Genomic DNA, 16770 nt, shown 5'->3' with positions numbered 1-16770 from the left:
CCGTTTCTAATTAAAGGGTCTTCAAACTGATCTGTGGGCCAAATGCAGCCTTCATCCTGTTTTGTACGCCTTGTGAACAGGTTTTAAATGGTTAAAAAAAAAATCAAAAGAATATTTCATGACAGGTGAAAATTACAGGAAATTAAAACTTCAGTATCCAGAAATAAACTTTTATTCTAACAACCATGATCACTTACATATTTTCTGTCGCTGCTTTTGTACTATATTGGCAGAACTGAGCAGTTGCAACGGAGGCTTTATAACCCTCAAAGTCTAACATTTGGCTCTTTACAGAAAAGTTTGCAATGCCTGGCTCTAATTTATAACCGCCGATCTGCAGTTCTTTCAGCCTCACTCACAGCCCTGCTCCAGTGCAAAAGTCAGAAGGAGCAGATTTAGGGTGCATTCCTGCTAATGAGCACCAGTCTCTGGTCCTGTTTTAAGACTGTAGTATCCTGGCCTCCGCCACCTTCAAAAACTAAGAAAAGAAATTCCCCCAATATCTAGTAGGGCTTCCTTTAGTAACTTTTAACCTTTAATTGGATCAACAAATTCCAAAACTTGCCACTCTAACATGCAAAGGGGATAGTTTCTATAAAAGTATACCTTTGCAAGTTCCACTAGAAAGCAAGCAATTTTACTATTCCAGGTTTTGTTTTACAAAGTGTTTTCTTGATAGTATTGCCTACACTGGTCCCCTGCATTTCAGTAAACTCACCTCACCTTCACCTTCACAGTCCCGCATTCACACTGTCCCCAGTATGGCTTTCCTTTGTCACTGCTCTGTTTGAAATCTTTTGATGGCTCCTTATGACTGTTCCCCAGAATTCACACTTCTTTGCTTGCAGATAAGTCCCTTTGTGATCTGGATGGGTTGCTGAATCTTTCTCCTGACACTGGCCAGCAGAGTGGGGTCTGTGCAAGGGCCACAGAGCCAGATGTGCACTCAGCACCAACTCAGTGCTGCCTCAGTCACACCCTTTTTGTTGCATCCCAGTTTAGCAGCCCCACCTTAGCTTGGGTCATGCATCCACAGACCAGCATGGTCCCTGCCTGGCACAGAAGTCCAGTATCTCCTAGACGCAGATCATGGGTTTTCTCCTAGCTGTTTCACCAGCCTCAAGAAATCATATTCCTAGAATGCAGATTTTCTCTCACGTTTTATGAGTTCTTCAATTATGTTTCTCTCACCCTACCTATCTACTGCAGTCCAACTAAAAACATAGAAGATCCAGTACATAATTCAGTTCAGTAAATATTTTATTATGCTATCTGTGCTAGAGGCTGGAAATACAAAAATGAATAAAACCCAGGCCTTGCCCTAAAGAGTGAATAGATTTGGCTGGGGAACACTAGGCTAAACTAATTATCACTAAATGGAGTGCCACTTTCTATAACAGAAAGCTGAAGGACAGCCTGTTCCTGAGATGGCCTTACTTTTCTCTGAGCACTATTAAAACGAGGCAACATCCTCTTCATTCCAGGATGATATTCAAGAAGGCACATACAAGGTAAGGAACAGACAACTTTTCTTTGGAATAAAATATTTACTTAATACCATCCTGATAAACAGATTAGCACCAGCCTCTCAACAAAACCTGGTTGGAAGCCAAGCCAAAAGCCAGATGGTGCTTTTGTTTGGGGAGATAAAACCAAGGTAAAAGCCCATTGTAAGTGTGAGATGGTCCTGGGATATAGGTAGGAGGAAGGGGGTGCAGGTGCTCTCTAGACTCTCACAGAGGGCAGCCAACAGGAGGCATGTGGGGCCCATGGTAGAATGAATGTGGGGACCATGGTAGAATGAATTCAGAAACTTTTTCTCCTCTCCTCTCCTCTCCTCTCCTCTCCTCTCTGCTTCTCTCTCTTCTCTTTTCTCCTCTCCTCTCTTCTCTTCTCTTCTCTTCTCCTATTGCCTCTCCAAGGCCCTTCTTCCTTCCCCCCTACAGCTCTTCACAATCCACAATAAACTGAACTGTGAAGAGAGAAGTTAGGCGAGCTATTCTAGCTTGTCTCTAGTTAAGTACATTGCACCCCTCAACAAGTTTGAAGCAATTGTACTTCAAACTTGGAGAAGGCGCTGTCAGCTTTACTCCCAGACTTCTGTTTTTGACCTTGTGCACTTTGAGATCTATGAATGTCAGCAGCCAACCACAGGAGAATCCACCCTAAAAGTACAGAATCTGAAAGCAAAAATGATAGGCCTAGCTGAGGCAGGGATTGGAGAGACTATCCTTTGAACTCGTATTAAGTTCTACAATAATATCAGTCTGAGGTTCCTGAGGATGAAGGAGGCTCAGGCAAGAGTCACCTCTTCACTGAGAATTGTCTTGGTGCCAAAAACTAACATCTCTCACCTCAGTGTCCCGCTGAGCCATCAAAGTAGGGCCAAGCCAGGATAAAGATTGTAAAGCTAGTGTTTGTGTGTGTATGTGTGTGCACCTAATATGTCCAAAACCAGACATAAATTATTTTTTAATTCTCCATTAATTATGTGGAGATGTCAATATCTTTCTCCTGCAAGAGAAGTTCCTGTAGATCAGGTATGTCCTAGCCATAACCCTGAAACTAAATCAGCCAACAGGGTCATGTGAGACAGGCACAGGCAATGCTTCTTGGATGTTGTATGTGGATATATGATGTGATGTCTGGACCTCAGGACACCCTGCCTGATCAAGAGACTTTTTCTGTTCCTGACAGTTTTAACTGTCCACCTTCCCCACTCAGGACAGGCCTGTCAGGCCAGCAGCTCCAGAGAGGAGAGGGTGAGATGGTGTTTGGAGGGACCTGACTTCTACAAGCTCTGCTAGCTTGCCTATCAGAAGACAGAATCATACTCCTCAGTCCTGCTGAGGCACCCTGGGAACAGAGGAATTGCTATATTCTGGAAGCCTCTGGTGCTTCATTGGCTCCTCCCTGACCTTGAATAGTGCTGGAATGAAGCTGGGGTCCAAGGGACTGTGGAGGGGATACAGTACCACCTGGGCCTCCAAATTTCCTTCTAGGAAATTTCCTGGACCTACCCACTACTTCTTCTCTTGACTACCCTTCTTCCTGGTTCTTCCCAGGCTGCTTCTGCTTGCTTCATCCTCTTCCCTAACCATCAAATCTTCCCACCAGGATCTCCATCCCACTCCTGACTCTACTCACTATCCTAGAGTGTGAGAGAAGGAAGCCCTCTTTTTTCCATGTCCCACATTAGAAGCAGCTGTGGCATCCCAGTTCTGCACACACCCCATCCCATTTATCCCCTCTATGCCTTTGAGTGTGCTGTTTCCTCTGCTGGGAAAACCTTCTCCTCTTTTCCAAGCTATTTTAAGAATCAGCTCAGACACAATGGAAGCCTTCTTTGATCTCTCACTTATCCTTCCCTTTGGGGTTCACTGTTCCTCCAAGCTCTCATTACACCCTATGTTGACATCTCACATGGCCCTTGCCATGTGGCATTTAAATTATTGATACATGTGTTTGTTTCTCTAACCTGACTATGAACTCTTTAAGGACAGGGTAGGGTTCAAGGTCAAGGATCATGTCTCAATCATCTTTGGATTCTCGGCATGCACAGCAGTGAATGCTAGGCACACCATGGATATTCAGTATATACCACTTATTGAACTTCACTGAACACTAATGAAAAGAACACTGGTGGATTAATTAGCTCAGGCTGCCATAACAAAATTCCACAGACTGGGTGGCTTAAACAACAGAAATTTATTTTCTGGAGGCTGGAAGTTCAAGATCAAGGTGCCAACAAGGATGGTTTCTACTGAGGCCTTTTTCCTTGGCTTGCAGATAGCAACCTTCTGGCTGTGTCCTCACATGTCCTTTTCCTCTATGCCCATGTTGAAAGAGAGATCTGGTATCTCATCCTCTTCTTATAAGGATGCCAATCCTACTGGATTAGGATCTTTCCCTTATGACCTCATTTAACCTCAATTAATTCTACAGAGGTTTTATCTCCAAATAAAGTCACATTGGGGGTTAGGGCTTCAACCTGTGAGTTCTAAGAACACATAGTTCAGCATAACAAGTGGTGAACTTGAATTTAGAAGATAGGGACTCAGGTTCTGACATTACCTGAACCTAGCTGAGTGCTTTTAAGCAGCAAGCCCATTATCCTCTAAGAACCTTAACTTCTGTATCTGTAACACGTGGTAGATTTTATGGAGTTGTTGAGAGGCTGAAGTAAGATCATGGCTGGAGGACATTTTATGTACAATAAATTTCTACACAATAATAATGACTTAATTATTTCTCTACTAACATATCATCTTGCAGTTTACAATGTGATTTAAAATGCATTAACATATGTGCAAGGAATTATTATTGTTAGTATTCCTACAGGAATACCTAAAAGGGAAGTTCATTTATGATTCATACCCATAAATCCTAGTTGCAGAAAGGATTCAAGGAAGCTTCCGATGAAAACTCCTATCCATAAAAGGGCATTATGACTTCTCACAGAGGCTACAGAAAAGGCCCAAGAAGCTGTTGAAGAAATGAATGACCACCAGGAGAATCTGGAGGAAGCTGATGCACAGTAGGGTGGAGAAGAAGCACACATGCCAAACGACAGCTTTAGTAGGCTCCAGGCAGACAGAGTTCCAGAGTGAATGGTCATACATATAATTCCTGTTTCAAAATATAAGGAGACCAGGTTTGAGGAATAAGTAAGAAAAGCCAAATAAGCAAACTCAATAGAAAGCTGGGGCCTCACCCAGAACAGGCCTAGACTCTTGAGGGTGATTATTGCTGCTGCTTTTTCAGTTGTTAAGCATCATAGGAGTTAGATGCTAGAATGCACCACCAAAAGGAGTTTGTAGTCCACCTCTCTCTCTCTCTCTCTCTCTCTCTCTCTCTCTCTCTCTCTCTCTCTCTCTCTCTCTCTCTCTCTCCCTAGCTCTCTCTCTCTATCTCCCCCACTCCCTCCCTGAAAAAGCTGCAAATCTATCTGACTCTCCATCTAGTTACCTGTTATTCAGGTCTTTGAATGGGTAACCATACTTCCAACCTTGCGTCTGGTTGAAAGATGAGACATAAAACATGCAAAAAGGACCATCTTTCAGGGCTACTCCAGAAGTGGTAAAGCAAATCAAGGCTCCAAGCAAAGCCAGGCCACTTGACAACAGAGCAGTGAGTATCTGTAGAGGGAGAGAAGAAACAATGAGCCTGAGATGGGGTCATGACTAGGTAACTTGTGGGCCATCTGGACAATCTAACTTCTCTGGTGCTCAGGCTTTCTCCATCATATTCATCAGGCTACTCCATGGCACCTCTTTTAAAGCTTAACCAAGGTAGGGTGTCTAATGAGGGGTCACTGGGTAGAGCTAGGAAGGGATGGGACAGAAAATTCTACCTGGCTTCCAAATTGGGATTTGGAATTTCACAGGATACTAGATTTTTTTTTCTCCTTTCCAAAGACTACGTATTTTTAAAATTTAAATAAAGCATATAAATAGTTTTTATACCGAATCATGGAGTCATTTCCCCCACTGATGTCAAACTGTTTTGGAGCTTGGGAGGGCACAGAGAAAGGTGCATAGTAAGTTTTGACTCTAAGTGAAAAGATTCAGGATAAAATAGTCTTATATAAGACTAGAACAATGATTCTCAAAATATGGTCCCTGTTCCAGTAGCATCACATCACCTGGAAACTTGTTAGCAATGTAAAATTTTCCACTCACCAGACCTACTAAATCAGAAACTCTGGGGGTGGAGCCCAGCAATCTGTGTTTTAACAAACCCTGCTGGGATTCTGATACACACTCAAGTCTGAGAACCACTTCCCTAGGGGAAAACCAGACTTGACTGAGAACAGATAGTGAATGGAATGTGTGGGTGTTTACATTTAATTCTGAATCAGCAGGGTTCCCAGTATATGGGCTGCAGATATCAAAGCAAGCTGTGGAGTTACTATAAGGAGGCTAGAGATTCATGTGTCTGAGACTGAATAAACAATATTGTGTGTGAGCAAACAGAGTTTTCAAATATATAGAGAGAGATGCTTATGTAATTAATAAAGTGAAAATTTATTATGGGCCTCAGTTTCATTATCTGTAAAATGGAAAGGTTAAACTGGAATCTAGTCATTAAAAGATCTCTGGAGAACCTTCGAGCTCTAATAAAAATTAAGCAAAGTACCAGGAAATTTTCTATGAATAATACATGATTACAGTGTACATAACTCATATCCATATTGTTCAATAGGCTAAAAAATAATAGTAACAGTTCCCCACATTTGTATAGATATTTATGGTTCATTATGACATTTATGGTTTATTATATGACAGGATCATTGACTTGGCCCTGTTAACTCCAATTTTTCATGTGGGGACCTGAGGCTTAAGCAATTTTCCCAAGAGCTTAGGATGATTAAGGGGCATGGTCAGAACCCGACTTCAAATCCCAAGACCAATATTGCCTTTTTATCACTCTGCCTTGAAAGAAATAGGATGTAAGGACATTCTAGGTATTAGAAGAGTAGAATCTGGTGCTTACGCTTCGGCAAGGCCCACTCTTACTGAAGCAGCCGTATCTCCATCCCATCAAGGAGATGAGGATAGCTGCAGTGAGTACCTGGGAGAGGAGAGAAGACTGTTAAGAGACTGAGTAATTTACATTGCTAGCTGCCACCTGTGGCTATTGAAAAGAGTGGTTGGTCACCTCACATGGACTGGATTATCCTATCTTTCCCAGAGGGTTTGGCTTTGACTGTCAGAACCCAATTTTGGATGACTATCCTGATCTGACTTTATTGACAACAATGTTCACACCCAGCCTGCCTATTCCAAAATTCAGCAACCCTTGTCAAGTTTTCCTAGAGTCTTCTATTGCTTGGAGTTGCTATAGACCTAAGACCAGCTTGTTAAACTTTTTTGCAAGGAATCAAAACACTCTTCCCCCAAACCTCCCTGCTCCACCCCTGGGGGGCACTTTGGGAGTTCACACCCAGGGAACCCAGGACACTTACCATGAGGCCTCCTCCCCAGAGCCCAGAGCCCAGCATGGCATGCCTGCCAACAAGGCCTCTCAACAGGTAAGTCACCTCCCAGTTAGGAAAGAGGAGCACCATGTTGGCCCCTGCAGCAAACAGGGCTGTAGTACCAAGGCTTAGCCCCAGGATGCGGGAGCAGGTCCGTGAGCATGCCATCATGCAGGGAGACGACGGTGTCCTGGAACCAATGGAAGGAGGGTCATGGGGGCTCTGCTGCTGGGAGCATTGGGTGGGGGCAACAGACTACAGATATTGTCACCTCCCAAGGTCAGTTAAAGAAGAGCCAAGGAACTTGCTTACAAATTCTCCCTCTTATAAATATTCTCCAATGCGAACTCTCACACACACACTCCTCATCCCATTATATTTTGCTTGTACCTCTATTACAGCCAGTGATTATTCTATCTGGTACAGAAAAACAAAAATTTTTTAAGGTGTCATCCATCCTCTCTCTTTAAAAGATATCATTTTAAAGATGTCCACTGTTACCACTTCCATTCAACATTAGACAGGAGGTCCTTTGCAGTGCAATAAGAAAATAAATAGAAGCAAAGCCATACATATAGGAAATAAAGAAACAAGAATTGTCATTACTCGTAAGTAACATGATTATCTATATAGAAAACCCTAAGGAATCTATCAAAAATTTACTAGAACTGATCGGTTAGATAAGTAAGATCACAGAATAAAAACATTGCTATACAAAAACTCTATTGTATTTCTATATACAAGCAATGGCAAATTGTAAAAATTTTTAAAATACCATTTACACAATAGCATAAAAATAAAAGCTATATACAAGATCTGTACACTAAAAATTACAAAACACTGCTGACAAGAATTAAAGACCTAAATAAATGGAAAGATATGTCATGTTTATGGGTCAAAAGAATCAATATCGTTAGATGTCGATTCTCTCTAAATTGACACACAGATTCGGCGTAATCTCAGTCAAAATCCCAGCAGGATTTTGTAATACAAATTGAAAAGCTAAATCTAAATTTGTATGGAAATGCAAAGGACCTAAATTAGCCAAAATAATTTTTAAAAAGAAAGACGAAGTTGAAGGACTTATACCATGAGATTTTAAAACATTATAAAGCTACAGTAATCGAGATAGTGAAGTAATGCATAAAAAGACAGACAAAACACTGGAACAGAGTAGAGAGTTCAGAAATATATCTACATATATCATCAAATTATTTTTGAAAAAGATGGTATTTCAGTGGTAAAAGGATAGTCTTTTCAATTAGTAGTGCTAGAACAATCCATATGCAGAACAAAAATATATATACTTGAGAATTACTTCAAACCATATTCAATAATGAAGTTTAAATGGACCATAGATCTAACCTTAATAAAATTTCTAGAAGAAAATGAAGGAGAAAAATCACTGGGGTCTTGGGTAGATAAAGATTTATTAGATAAAACACAATAAGTACAACCTATAAAAAATTATAAACTCTTCAAAATTAAAAATTAGCTCTTCAAAAGACACTATTAAGAAAATGAAGGGGCAAACCACAGGCTGAGAGAAAATACTATATATATTTTATGACTATGTATGTGAGTGTGAGAACATACACATCTGACCAAGGACATGTATCTAGAACATAGAAAAACTCTTAAAACTCTATAATAAGAAGATAACTTGATTTTAAAAAATGGGAAAAGGATTTGAAAAGATACTTCATTTCATCTTACAAAAAAAGATATATAGATATATATATAACAACTAAGAACATGAAAAGACACCCAACATCATTAAAATAGGGAAATGCAAATTAAAACCAAAGTAAGATCCTACTACATATCCACTGGAATTGCTATAGTTAAAAAGTTGGACTCTACCAAGTGTTGGTGAGGATGTGGAACAACTGAAACTCTCATAAATAGCTGGTGAGAATGTAAATGGTACAACTACTTTGAAGAAATGAAAACACCTATCCACACAGAGCCGAGTACTTGAATGTCCATAGCAGCTTTATTCATAATAACTATAAATCAGAAATACGGAAACATCCTGTCGACCAACAGATAAATGAATAAATAAAATGTGTATGTATATATGTGTGTGTGTACACACACACACACACACACACACACACACACACAATGAAACATTATTCGGCCATAAAAAGGAACAAAGTTGTTACATGCTATAATATAGATGAAAGTTGAAAAAATCATGCTAAATGAAATAAGCTAGACACTAAAAGGCACTTATGTATATAAAATATCCCGAACAGGCAAATTCACAGAGACGAAAAGTAGATTAGAGGTTACGGGGTACTGTGGGAATTGGGGAATGGGTAGTTGTCATTTAATGGTTACAGAGTTTCAGTTTGGGGTAATGAACAATTTTTGGAAATAGAGTGGTGATGGTTCCACAGGATCGTGAATGTAATTAATGCCACTGAATTGTATATTTTAAAATGGTTACAATAACAGACTTTATGTTATATATATTTTGCCATAATAAAAAAAAACAATTAAAAATGAGAAATACAAAAAATATAAAACAAAAAACAAGAAATAACTCAAATGTTCATCAATAGGTGAATAAATTGTGGTATATCCATACAAATGGATACTACTACTAGGCAATAAAAAACAATGGACTACTGATAATGCAATGACATGGATAAATCTCAGAAACATTATGCTAAGTGAAAGAAGCCAGAAACAAAAGACTACTCACTGTATGATTCTGTTTATATGTAATTCTAGAAAAGGCAAAACTAGTGACAGAAAGCAGATCAGTAGTTGCGAGGGGCTGGGAATGGAAGAGGGGATTAATATAAGGGACATAAGAAAATTTTTTGAGGTCATTGAAGTGTACAAAATCTAGATTCTCGTGGTGAATACACAGCTATATTCATTGACAAAACTCATCAAACTACTCTTAAAATTGGTGAATTTTATTATATTTTAATTGTATATCAATAAAATTGATTAAAAATTAAAACGTCATGTCTATATACGTTGTAAAATGCCTCCTCTGCCCCTATCATCTATGACATTTTTTTCTCCTTGTTTTTTTTTTTTTAATATGAATTAACATAAGACTAGTAATATTTGGGTAACTCACATCAGTATGGATCTGAAAAAGTCAGTACCATGACATTCCCAAAAAGTGGTCTGTTGCCATTTCGCAATTCATTTACATATCTGTGTCACCTTAAGGCTCTTGACACTCCCATCTAACACATTGCTTTGCACATAATTTTTAAAAAAATGTATATATCTCTCTCCCCCTCTCTTTTTCTGTGTATGTTTCTTACACATATGTATACACATACATATATAATGAAATATTTCAGAGTTTAAAGAATTAAACGTAATGTATATAATGTATCTGTACTTGTAAGTTGTATGGGATAATTAAACAAAACCCATGTAAATATAACCAGTTTACAAAACAGGTCATTACCACTAATATTATTGAAGTCCAGGTGTGTACTCTCTAATCCTACTATCTTTCTGAATTCGTTCCTAGAAATTACTATCCTAAATTTTTATTTTATTATACCTTTTAAAAACAGTTTTACAATTTATGAACTCATTTTTAAAAACCCAAGTGATTACCGTAGCATCTTCTATTTGTCCAGACTGAAGTTTACGGTAGAGAGACTAGTCCAGACACAGTATTGAATAGGGCATTTGGTTGGGAGAATGCTCCTGCCCTCTCATTCACCAACTCTTGAAGGCCTTGGTGACTTTTGCTTCGTCTAATCTCTGAGCCCATGCTTGGCTCCTGCATTTCTCCCAAAGGGGAACTTCCTGATGCAATGACATTTGCATTTTAATGTGAAGAGTTTAATGTGAAGAGTTGCCTTCACCAAGTGCGCTCTCCACAGAATATTTGCCCTCTACACCATGTTTTTCACAATGAATTAAATAACTTGTCCTTGACTAGAGAAAGTTCAAATTCCTGTGGAGGGGGCATATGCTAGGGGAGTTCTCAGGCAGGATATGATAGGAACAGTGGCCCTACTTCAGAGATATAAGGGGCCTGAGGGGAAGGGTGTGAATTAGGGATCAGGAGAGATCATGCCTTCTCTCCCAGTTAGTCCACCACAGCAGACCTCTTTTCATGACTTAGGCCCCCTAGTACCAGCTGCTTCCTCCTCAGGTCCCCAGAGTGAGGCACTTGCCCTGATGTCAGGAGGCAGGGCACTTGTAGGATAATAGTCCTCGCCCCACCCCCCCCCACCCCCATTTTGTAATGCAAGGGCATGTGTCTGGGCAGCCTCTCTCCCCAGACTGTCCATCGCAGAGTTCAGGGCTCTCTGTGTACATCTCAGTGAGTTAACCAATTGAGGGTCTTAGCAAGTCATTACTTTAACCCACACCCCTCCCAATGACTAACATTTTGCCAGGGGCCCCAACTGAGGACTGGATACAGTCTCTTCTCTTGAGGACTAAAAGTCTGGTGGAGACACTGTCAAGGCAGTAAGCAAGTGCTGAGCAGAGGTGTCCACCTTCAGGTGTGATCCAGCTTAAAGTTTAATGGAAGGAGGGACAACAAATCCTCTCCTGCAGACTTGATGTAAAAACTCCTGGAGGAAGTGCTGTTTAATTCAAAATCTAACTGACAATAGGCATTAGGCAGGCAAAACTGGGAAGGGAAAAGTAGTCTAAGCTTATGTAAAGGCCTGAAGTTGATAGACTGAGGCAAAGAAAAGTTAAACAAATTGCCTGAAGTCACACAGCTGCTCAGTGGCAGAGCCAGGGCTCCCTTGAGTGGAAGTCTGTGGTAGACCATATTGTTTCCTGGCCATTACCTCACTGGCCCTTTCATCCCTGCTTACCTGCATCCAGTTGCAAGAATCAGGATAGGAGAGAAAGAATCTGGAGAAGGGCTGTCTTCAGAGTGGGCCTGCGCTCGAGCAAGCCCCAGCTGGCACTCCTGCAGGACCCAGCCTCTTCCAGGACCTTCAAGAAGGGTCAGGGAGGCCCTAAATACATACAGAGGTCAACCAGGCGAGTGTGGGCATGTGTGTATGTGTGTGCCCCCGCACCACTGCCCATAGACTTCCATTGAAGGAGCTTTCCTCTTCCTGGAGAGCACTCTCCTGATGACCTGTCTCCTGTTCATTTTCATGTGACCCTAAAGAAGGAACCAGGAGACATGGCCTCGTGAGCTAAATTGTCTTGAGTCAGAGGATGTAACTGTGAGAAATACTGTTATGCAGGAGCCTCAGGCCTGGAACTTGTACCTGGGTTTGGATAATCTATAAAAACCCCCAGGAGGACCAGAGGGGTGAGAAATGCCGTTCATTACTCATGAGGCACAGAAGCTTCAGCAGCGGGCCAAGCAGTGACTGTTAGAACATCTTGTAGTTAGGCAATTAGAATGATCTGATGGCTGACTACCAGATATCACTCAGATTTTTAGAAGGTATTTCTGTTCCGAATTCAGTGGCTTATCTAACAGCAGACGGTCTCATATGGATATTAAAATGGTGCTTGTGGAGCAAAGAAAAGTGCTGGATTGGCTTTAACCCCGTAAAGTGCCAAACTTAGTTGGGGCTGATGATGACAACTGCAGGTCCTTGTTCTTTAGGGTAACTTAATTCAATTATTGATTGACAATTAATTCAATTATTAATCTAATGAACGAGATACTTCTTTTAGAAACTATATATTTACAATAAATCGTTTTACTAGTAAGGCCAGGTTTAGGTTAGGTTCTTCACTTCTCTGTAGTAGGCCCTCTCTGGTAACAGAGGCCTGGGCACTGCTATGAAAGAATTAAAGCATTATCTTTTCACAGATGTGCTAATCTTAGAATTTGCCTCTTTTGGAGACATAGCTACTAGTTATCACTTTGTTGGTAGTATTTCTAGGGAGACGCAAATGGGAGTTTGAGGGCACAAATTAAGAATGGGGCCTGGGTGGGAAAATAATTTGCCTAATGCCATAAAAGGCTTCCCAAAGCTGAAAGGCTTGGGAGAACAGAATAGACAGATGTTCCATTCTGGGATCTGGGGGTGGGATTTGGGCAAGGAATAGAGGAAGTTGAGAAAATGAAATTCTCTGGCAGAAGGAAAGGGGAAAAGATGACAATCAGCCAGTCTTTCCCAGATTAAGAGTGACAGACTAATCAGCTTCCTTGTGTGTGGGCTCCAACCTCAACTGACAGCTGACTACACAAAAGAGCACATTCCCTTAATTGGAGGGAGAAAAAAAAGGAAGGTAGGAGATGTTGAAAGAGCTGCCATTTATGCCAGTCCACTGAAGAGGAAGTTTTTTTAGTTTGTTCTTCATTAGTATAAAAATATGATAAACCTCAACTCACTCAAATTAGGCTTCCATCTCCAACATCATTCTTGGTCTCCAGTGATTCCTTTTACCTAATGAGCACTTTACTGTCCTTTTCACTTGATCTCCCTAGGCAGAATTAGACATCGTTGGCTGGTAGATCCTTCTTGAACATTCTCACTCTTGGCTCCCTTGACACCCCACTCTGGTGTCTCTCCTGTCTCACTGGTTGCAGCTCCTTGACTGGGCCTCTTTAAGTTAGTGATCTTCAGGCCTGGGTTCTGAGCCCTCTTCATTAATTTTCTCCTTATGTGAACTCATTCTTTCTCATAGTACTAAACTCCATCCATAACACTGATGATTTCTCAAATCTCGAACTCCAGTCCACCTTTCCTTTGAGCTTCAGACTCACATGGCCAACTTTCCTATACTATATCTGCACTTGGAAGTATCACAATTAAAATATCCAAAATGATATCTCTTCCACCAAACCTGCTTGATCCACCAGTCTTTCCACCTCAGTAATGATACCACTACCTACCCACCTGCTGATAACTTGTCTTTCTTGATTTCTTTCCTTCCCTCACATCTAATCTAATTGTGTCTTTTAATTTCTACCTTCAAAATGCATCTCTAATTTATATACTACTTCCCAGTTCCACTGCCACTACTCTGGTCCAGGCCACCTCTGTTTTGTACCTTGATCATTGCAGTAGTCTCTACTTTTGCTCTCTTCCAGTCTACTCTCCACATAATAAATGGCTTCTCATTACACTTGCAACATTATCTGGGGCCCTTACCAGGGCCTAACAAGGCCTTGTATGATCTGGCTTTAACTCATTTTATGCCATTCCCTTTGTTCACTACATGTCAGACACATTGGCCTTCCTTAAATACCTCAAATACATCCAAAGCTTTCCTGCTCCATGGCCTTTGCATTTGTCATTCTGTTTGGAAGTTTTCTTCCTTCTCTTCCCATGGCCACCTTCTTTTCATCCTTCAGATCTCAGCCTAAATATTATTCCCCAACACCTCATTTAAAGCAGAAGTCTCTGCTGACCCCTTCTCTAGATTTTTTTTCTCATAGTATTTCTCATCTGTATTTTTTTATTTGCTTATTGTCTATATTCCTAATTAAAAAGAAAGTACTTTGAGGGAAGGGGCTGTGTGTTTTGCTCATCACCATCTCTATTATTTGGTACAGTGAGGCTAGTTAAGGTTAAGGATAGACAGTCTGTGGCTGGAGGAATGGGAAAGGCATCCTATTGTCCCAATTTAGGTAGGATGCTCACCCCTTGACCAGTCCATGTAGCCCGGGAAACAAGGTGTTGAAAGTAGATGGCAAGTCCCATGAGGATATTGTGCTGAAACATGGGTATGAGGAATAGTTCCACAAGAGGAGCAGCACAAACTAGTCTCTGGGGTTACTGTGAGCTAGGCAGCCACCCCATTTTCTACTACTTGATATAATAATATCTCCTGGCTTTTCTCCCATTAATTTAGTAATTACTTTTTCCTTCACTTGCTTAAGCTAAGTCCTTAGTCATTGCTGGTTTGAAGAACTAGACACTTGAATTGCCCAAATGTCAAATATAGAAAGAATCTTATTTTCCTAACAAGGCTAGCAAATCCAATGATTTCATGACAACTCAAACAACATTTATAGAGTACTCACCATAAATGTCTAATATAGTACTAAGAGCAGAAAAATAAATAAAACTAGCAAGCATTACTCTTGACACGGGACCATGAACTTTTGTCAGTTACTACTACTGTCCTAAACATGAGACTATGAGGGCAAGCTTTTGAAACCAGAACTGTATTCATAAAAGTAATATCCATAGTCCTATCTCACAGAATAATACAAAAACTAATACTGAAAAGTTTATTTTATTTCCAAGATCAAATATTACAACAGGACATTTACATGTATTTATAAAAAATGCAGCAGTTGAATTTATAGATCAGAGGTTTCCTTGAGTTTGGTCCCTCTCTCAGCACAGTGAGCTGATGTCTTCAAAAGACTTATTTTCCCACTCCCCTCCCTCCCCCACCCCATGTGTCCCACCCCCCTCCCCAATTCAAGTTGCAGTATCAATATAAAGCAACTGGGTACAACACAGCAATATTCACAATTTGGTACAGCCAAAACCAGAGGATCACCAACTGAGAGAAAGATCCTCATTTTTGAAATTATTTACCTATAGACTATGTGTATCTATAGATATATCACACCCAGTTATGTAAGATTTCCCTGGTTTTAGAGCAAGTGGAAGTTCCATTGAGTCTTAGCCAGCAGTTACAGCTCTGCTTTATCTAATGGCATGTTTTTCTCCTCCTCCAAGTTTAGATTTCCTACAGCCTCTGTGTGTCTTCAAATTTAAGGCTTTCCCTAGCACCTTTATTATCACTTACTAGATATACAGGAGGGTCTCTAGTGTGTCTTGAACAAAAAATATTTAGTGGATAATCCCCCTATTCACTGGTCCAAAGTCTTCCTCCCACTTAGACAAGAGCTGTAGAAACAGTATCTCCTAGCACCATAGGATTAAAAACCCAGAAAGCTGAGAACTAGATGTGCATTTTAGGGAGCACTTACCAGAAACACTACAATAGGAATACTCTGTCCATTACTTTCTTGGATTCAATAACAAAGTTACACTATCTATAATATTTAGAGCCTGTCCTGCATAAAGAATGCAAATCTCACTAAGACCACCACTTTGTCCAGAATAAGCTGAGTATACAAATATTCCAGGGAATCTCTAAATACTGTTAGGAACTGCTTGAGAAACTTTTTAAAGCAAATACCCCAAGCTGACTTCACTCAAGTCCCCAACCCACCCTCATCCCTATCCCCAAATTTCATTCCTTGATTAACCTCTCTGAATAAGATGGGAAGTGAGGTTTGAAAAACGACATGAAAAATGTTTAAAAAACAGTGAAGACATGCCAGAATTGGACATCTCAGATGATTCAAAACGCATTGTTCAAATTGAACTCATACAAAGCATGCAGAGCCTACAGACACTCCTGAGTTTCCATGGAACAATCAATACCTACTCGAAAACAGACTTTGTTTCTTAAAGGGTTAAAAAAAAAAGACACCAGATGCTTAGAAGTTAACAATCAAAAAGAAAACCGTTCTAAGAAAAAACATTCTTAAAGGAGTGAATAAAATTTTGTCTAACAAATTCATGCCAAAACTTGGATGGAAGCCCCTTAAAGTCTAAGTATCATGTTAGCATCAACTGGTACTCATTTCTCTAAATCTAAGATTAGAGGATTATCCATAGTTTCCCAGCAGGTGTTTTAAACAGCTTTTCAAAATTGAAGGGATAAACTTAGGAAAGTAAAAAGGCCCAAGTCCCAAAATGGATATGACAAAGGGCCCCCATTATAAACTTGCTATTCATTAAACTAAAAAGTGGAAGTCAAACACTACCTTCAGAGGATTTTCTGGTGGCAATGATCACTCCATGTGAGGTTTAACTTACAGGTCAATAAATTAT

The 16770-nt window shown here is 40.2% G+C and overlaps 1 protein-coding gene across 1 annotated transcript; it reads right to left on the bottom strand.

Annotated features, from left to right (window-relative positions):
• Positions 1-1879: 1879 nt before the first annotated feature.
• TM4SF19 (transmembrane 4 L six family member 19) lies at positions 1880-15322 on the bottom strand. Its single transcript, XM_039850846.1, has 5 exons — positions 11806-15322; positions 6968-7169; positions 6496-6573; positions 4969-5138; positions 1880-4629 (listed from the first exon to the last, which is right to left on the bottom strand). The coding sequence occupies exons 2-5, from the start codon at positions 7148-7150 to the stop codon at positions 4446-4448; spliced, it is 615 nt and encodes a 204-aa protein (XP_039706780.1). The 5' UTR covers positions 7151-7169; positions 11806-15322; the 3' UTR covers positions 1880-4445.
• Positions 15323-16770: the final 1448 nt, after the last annotated feature.

Source organism: Pteropus medius, unplaced genomic scaffold (genome assembly GCF_902729225.1).
Source record: "Pteropus medius unplaced genomic scaffold, Ma_sr-lr_union100, whole genome shotgun sequence".
Lineage (NCBI taxonomy): Eukaryota > Metazoa > Chordata > Mammalia > Chiroptera > Pteropodidae > Pteropus > Pteropus medius.
Note: the sequence above shows the minus strand (reverse complement) of the source record. Positions and strands in the feature narration are given on the sequence as shown.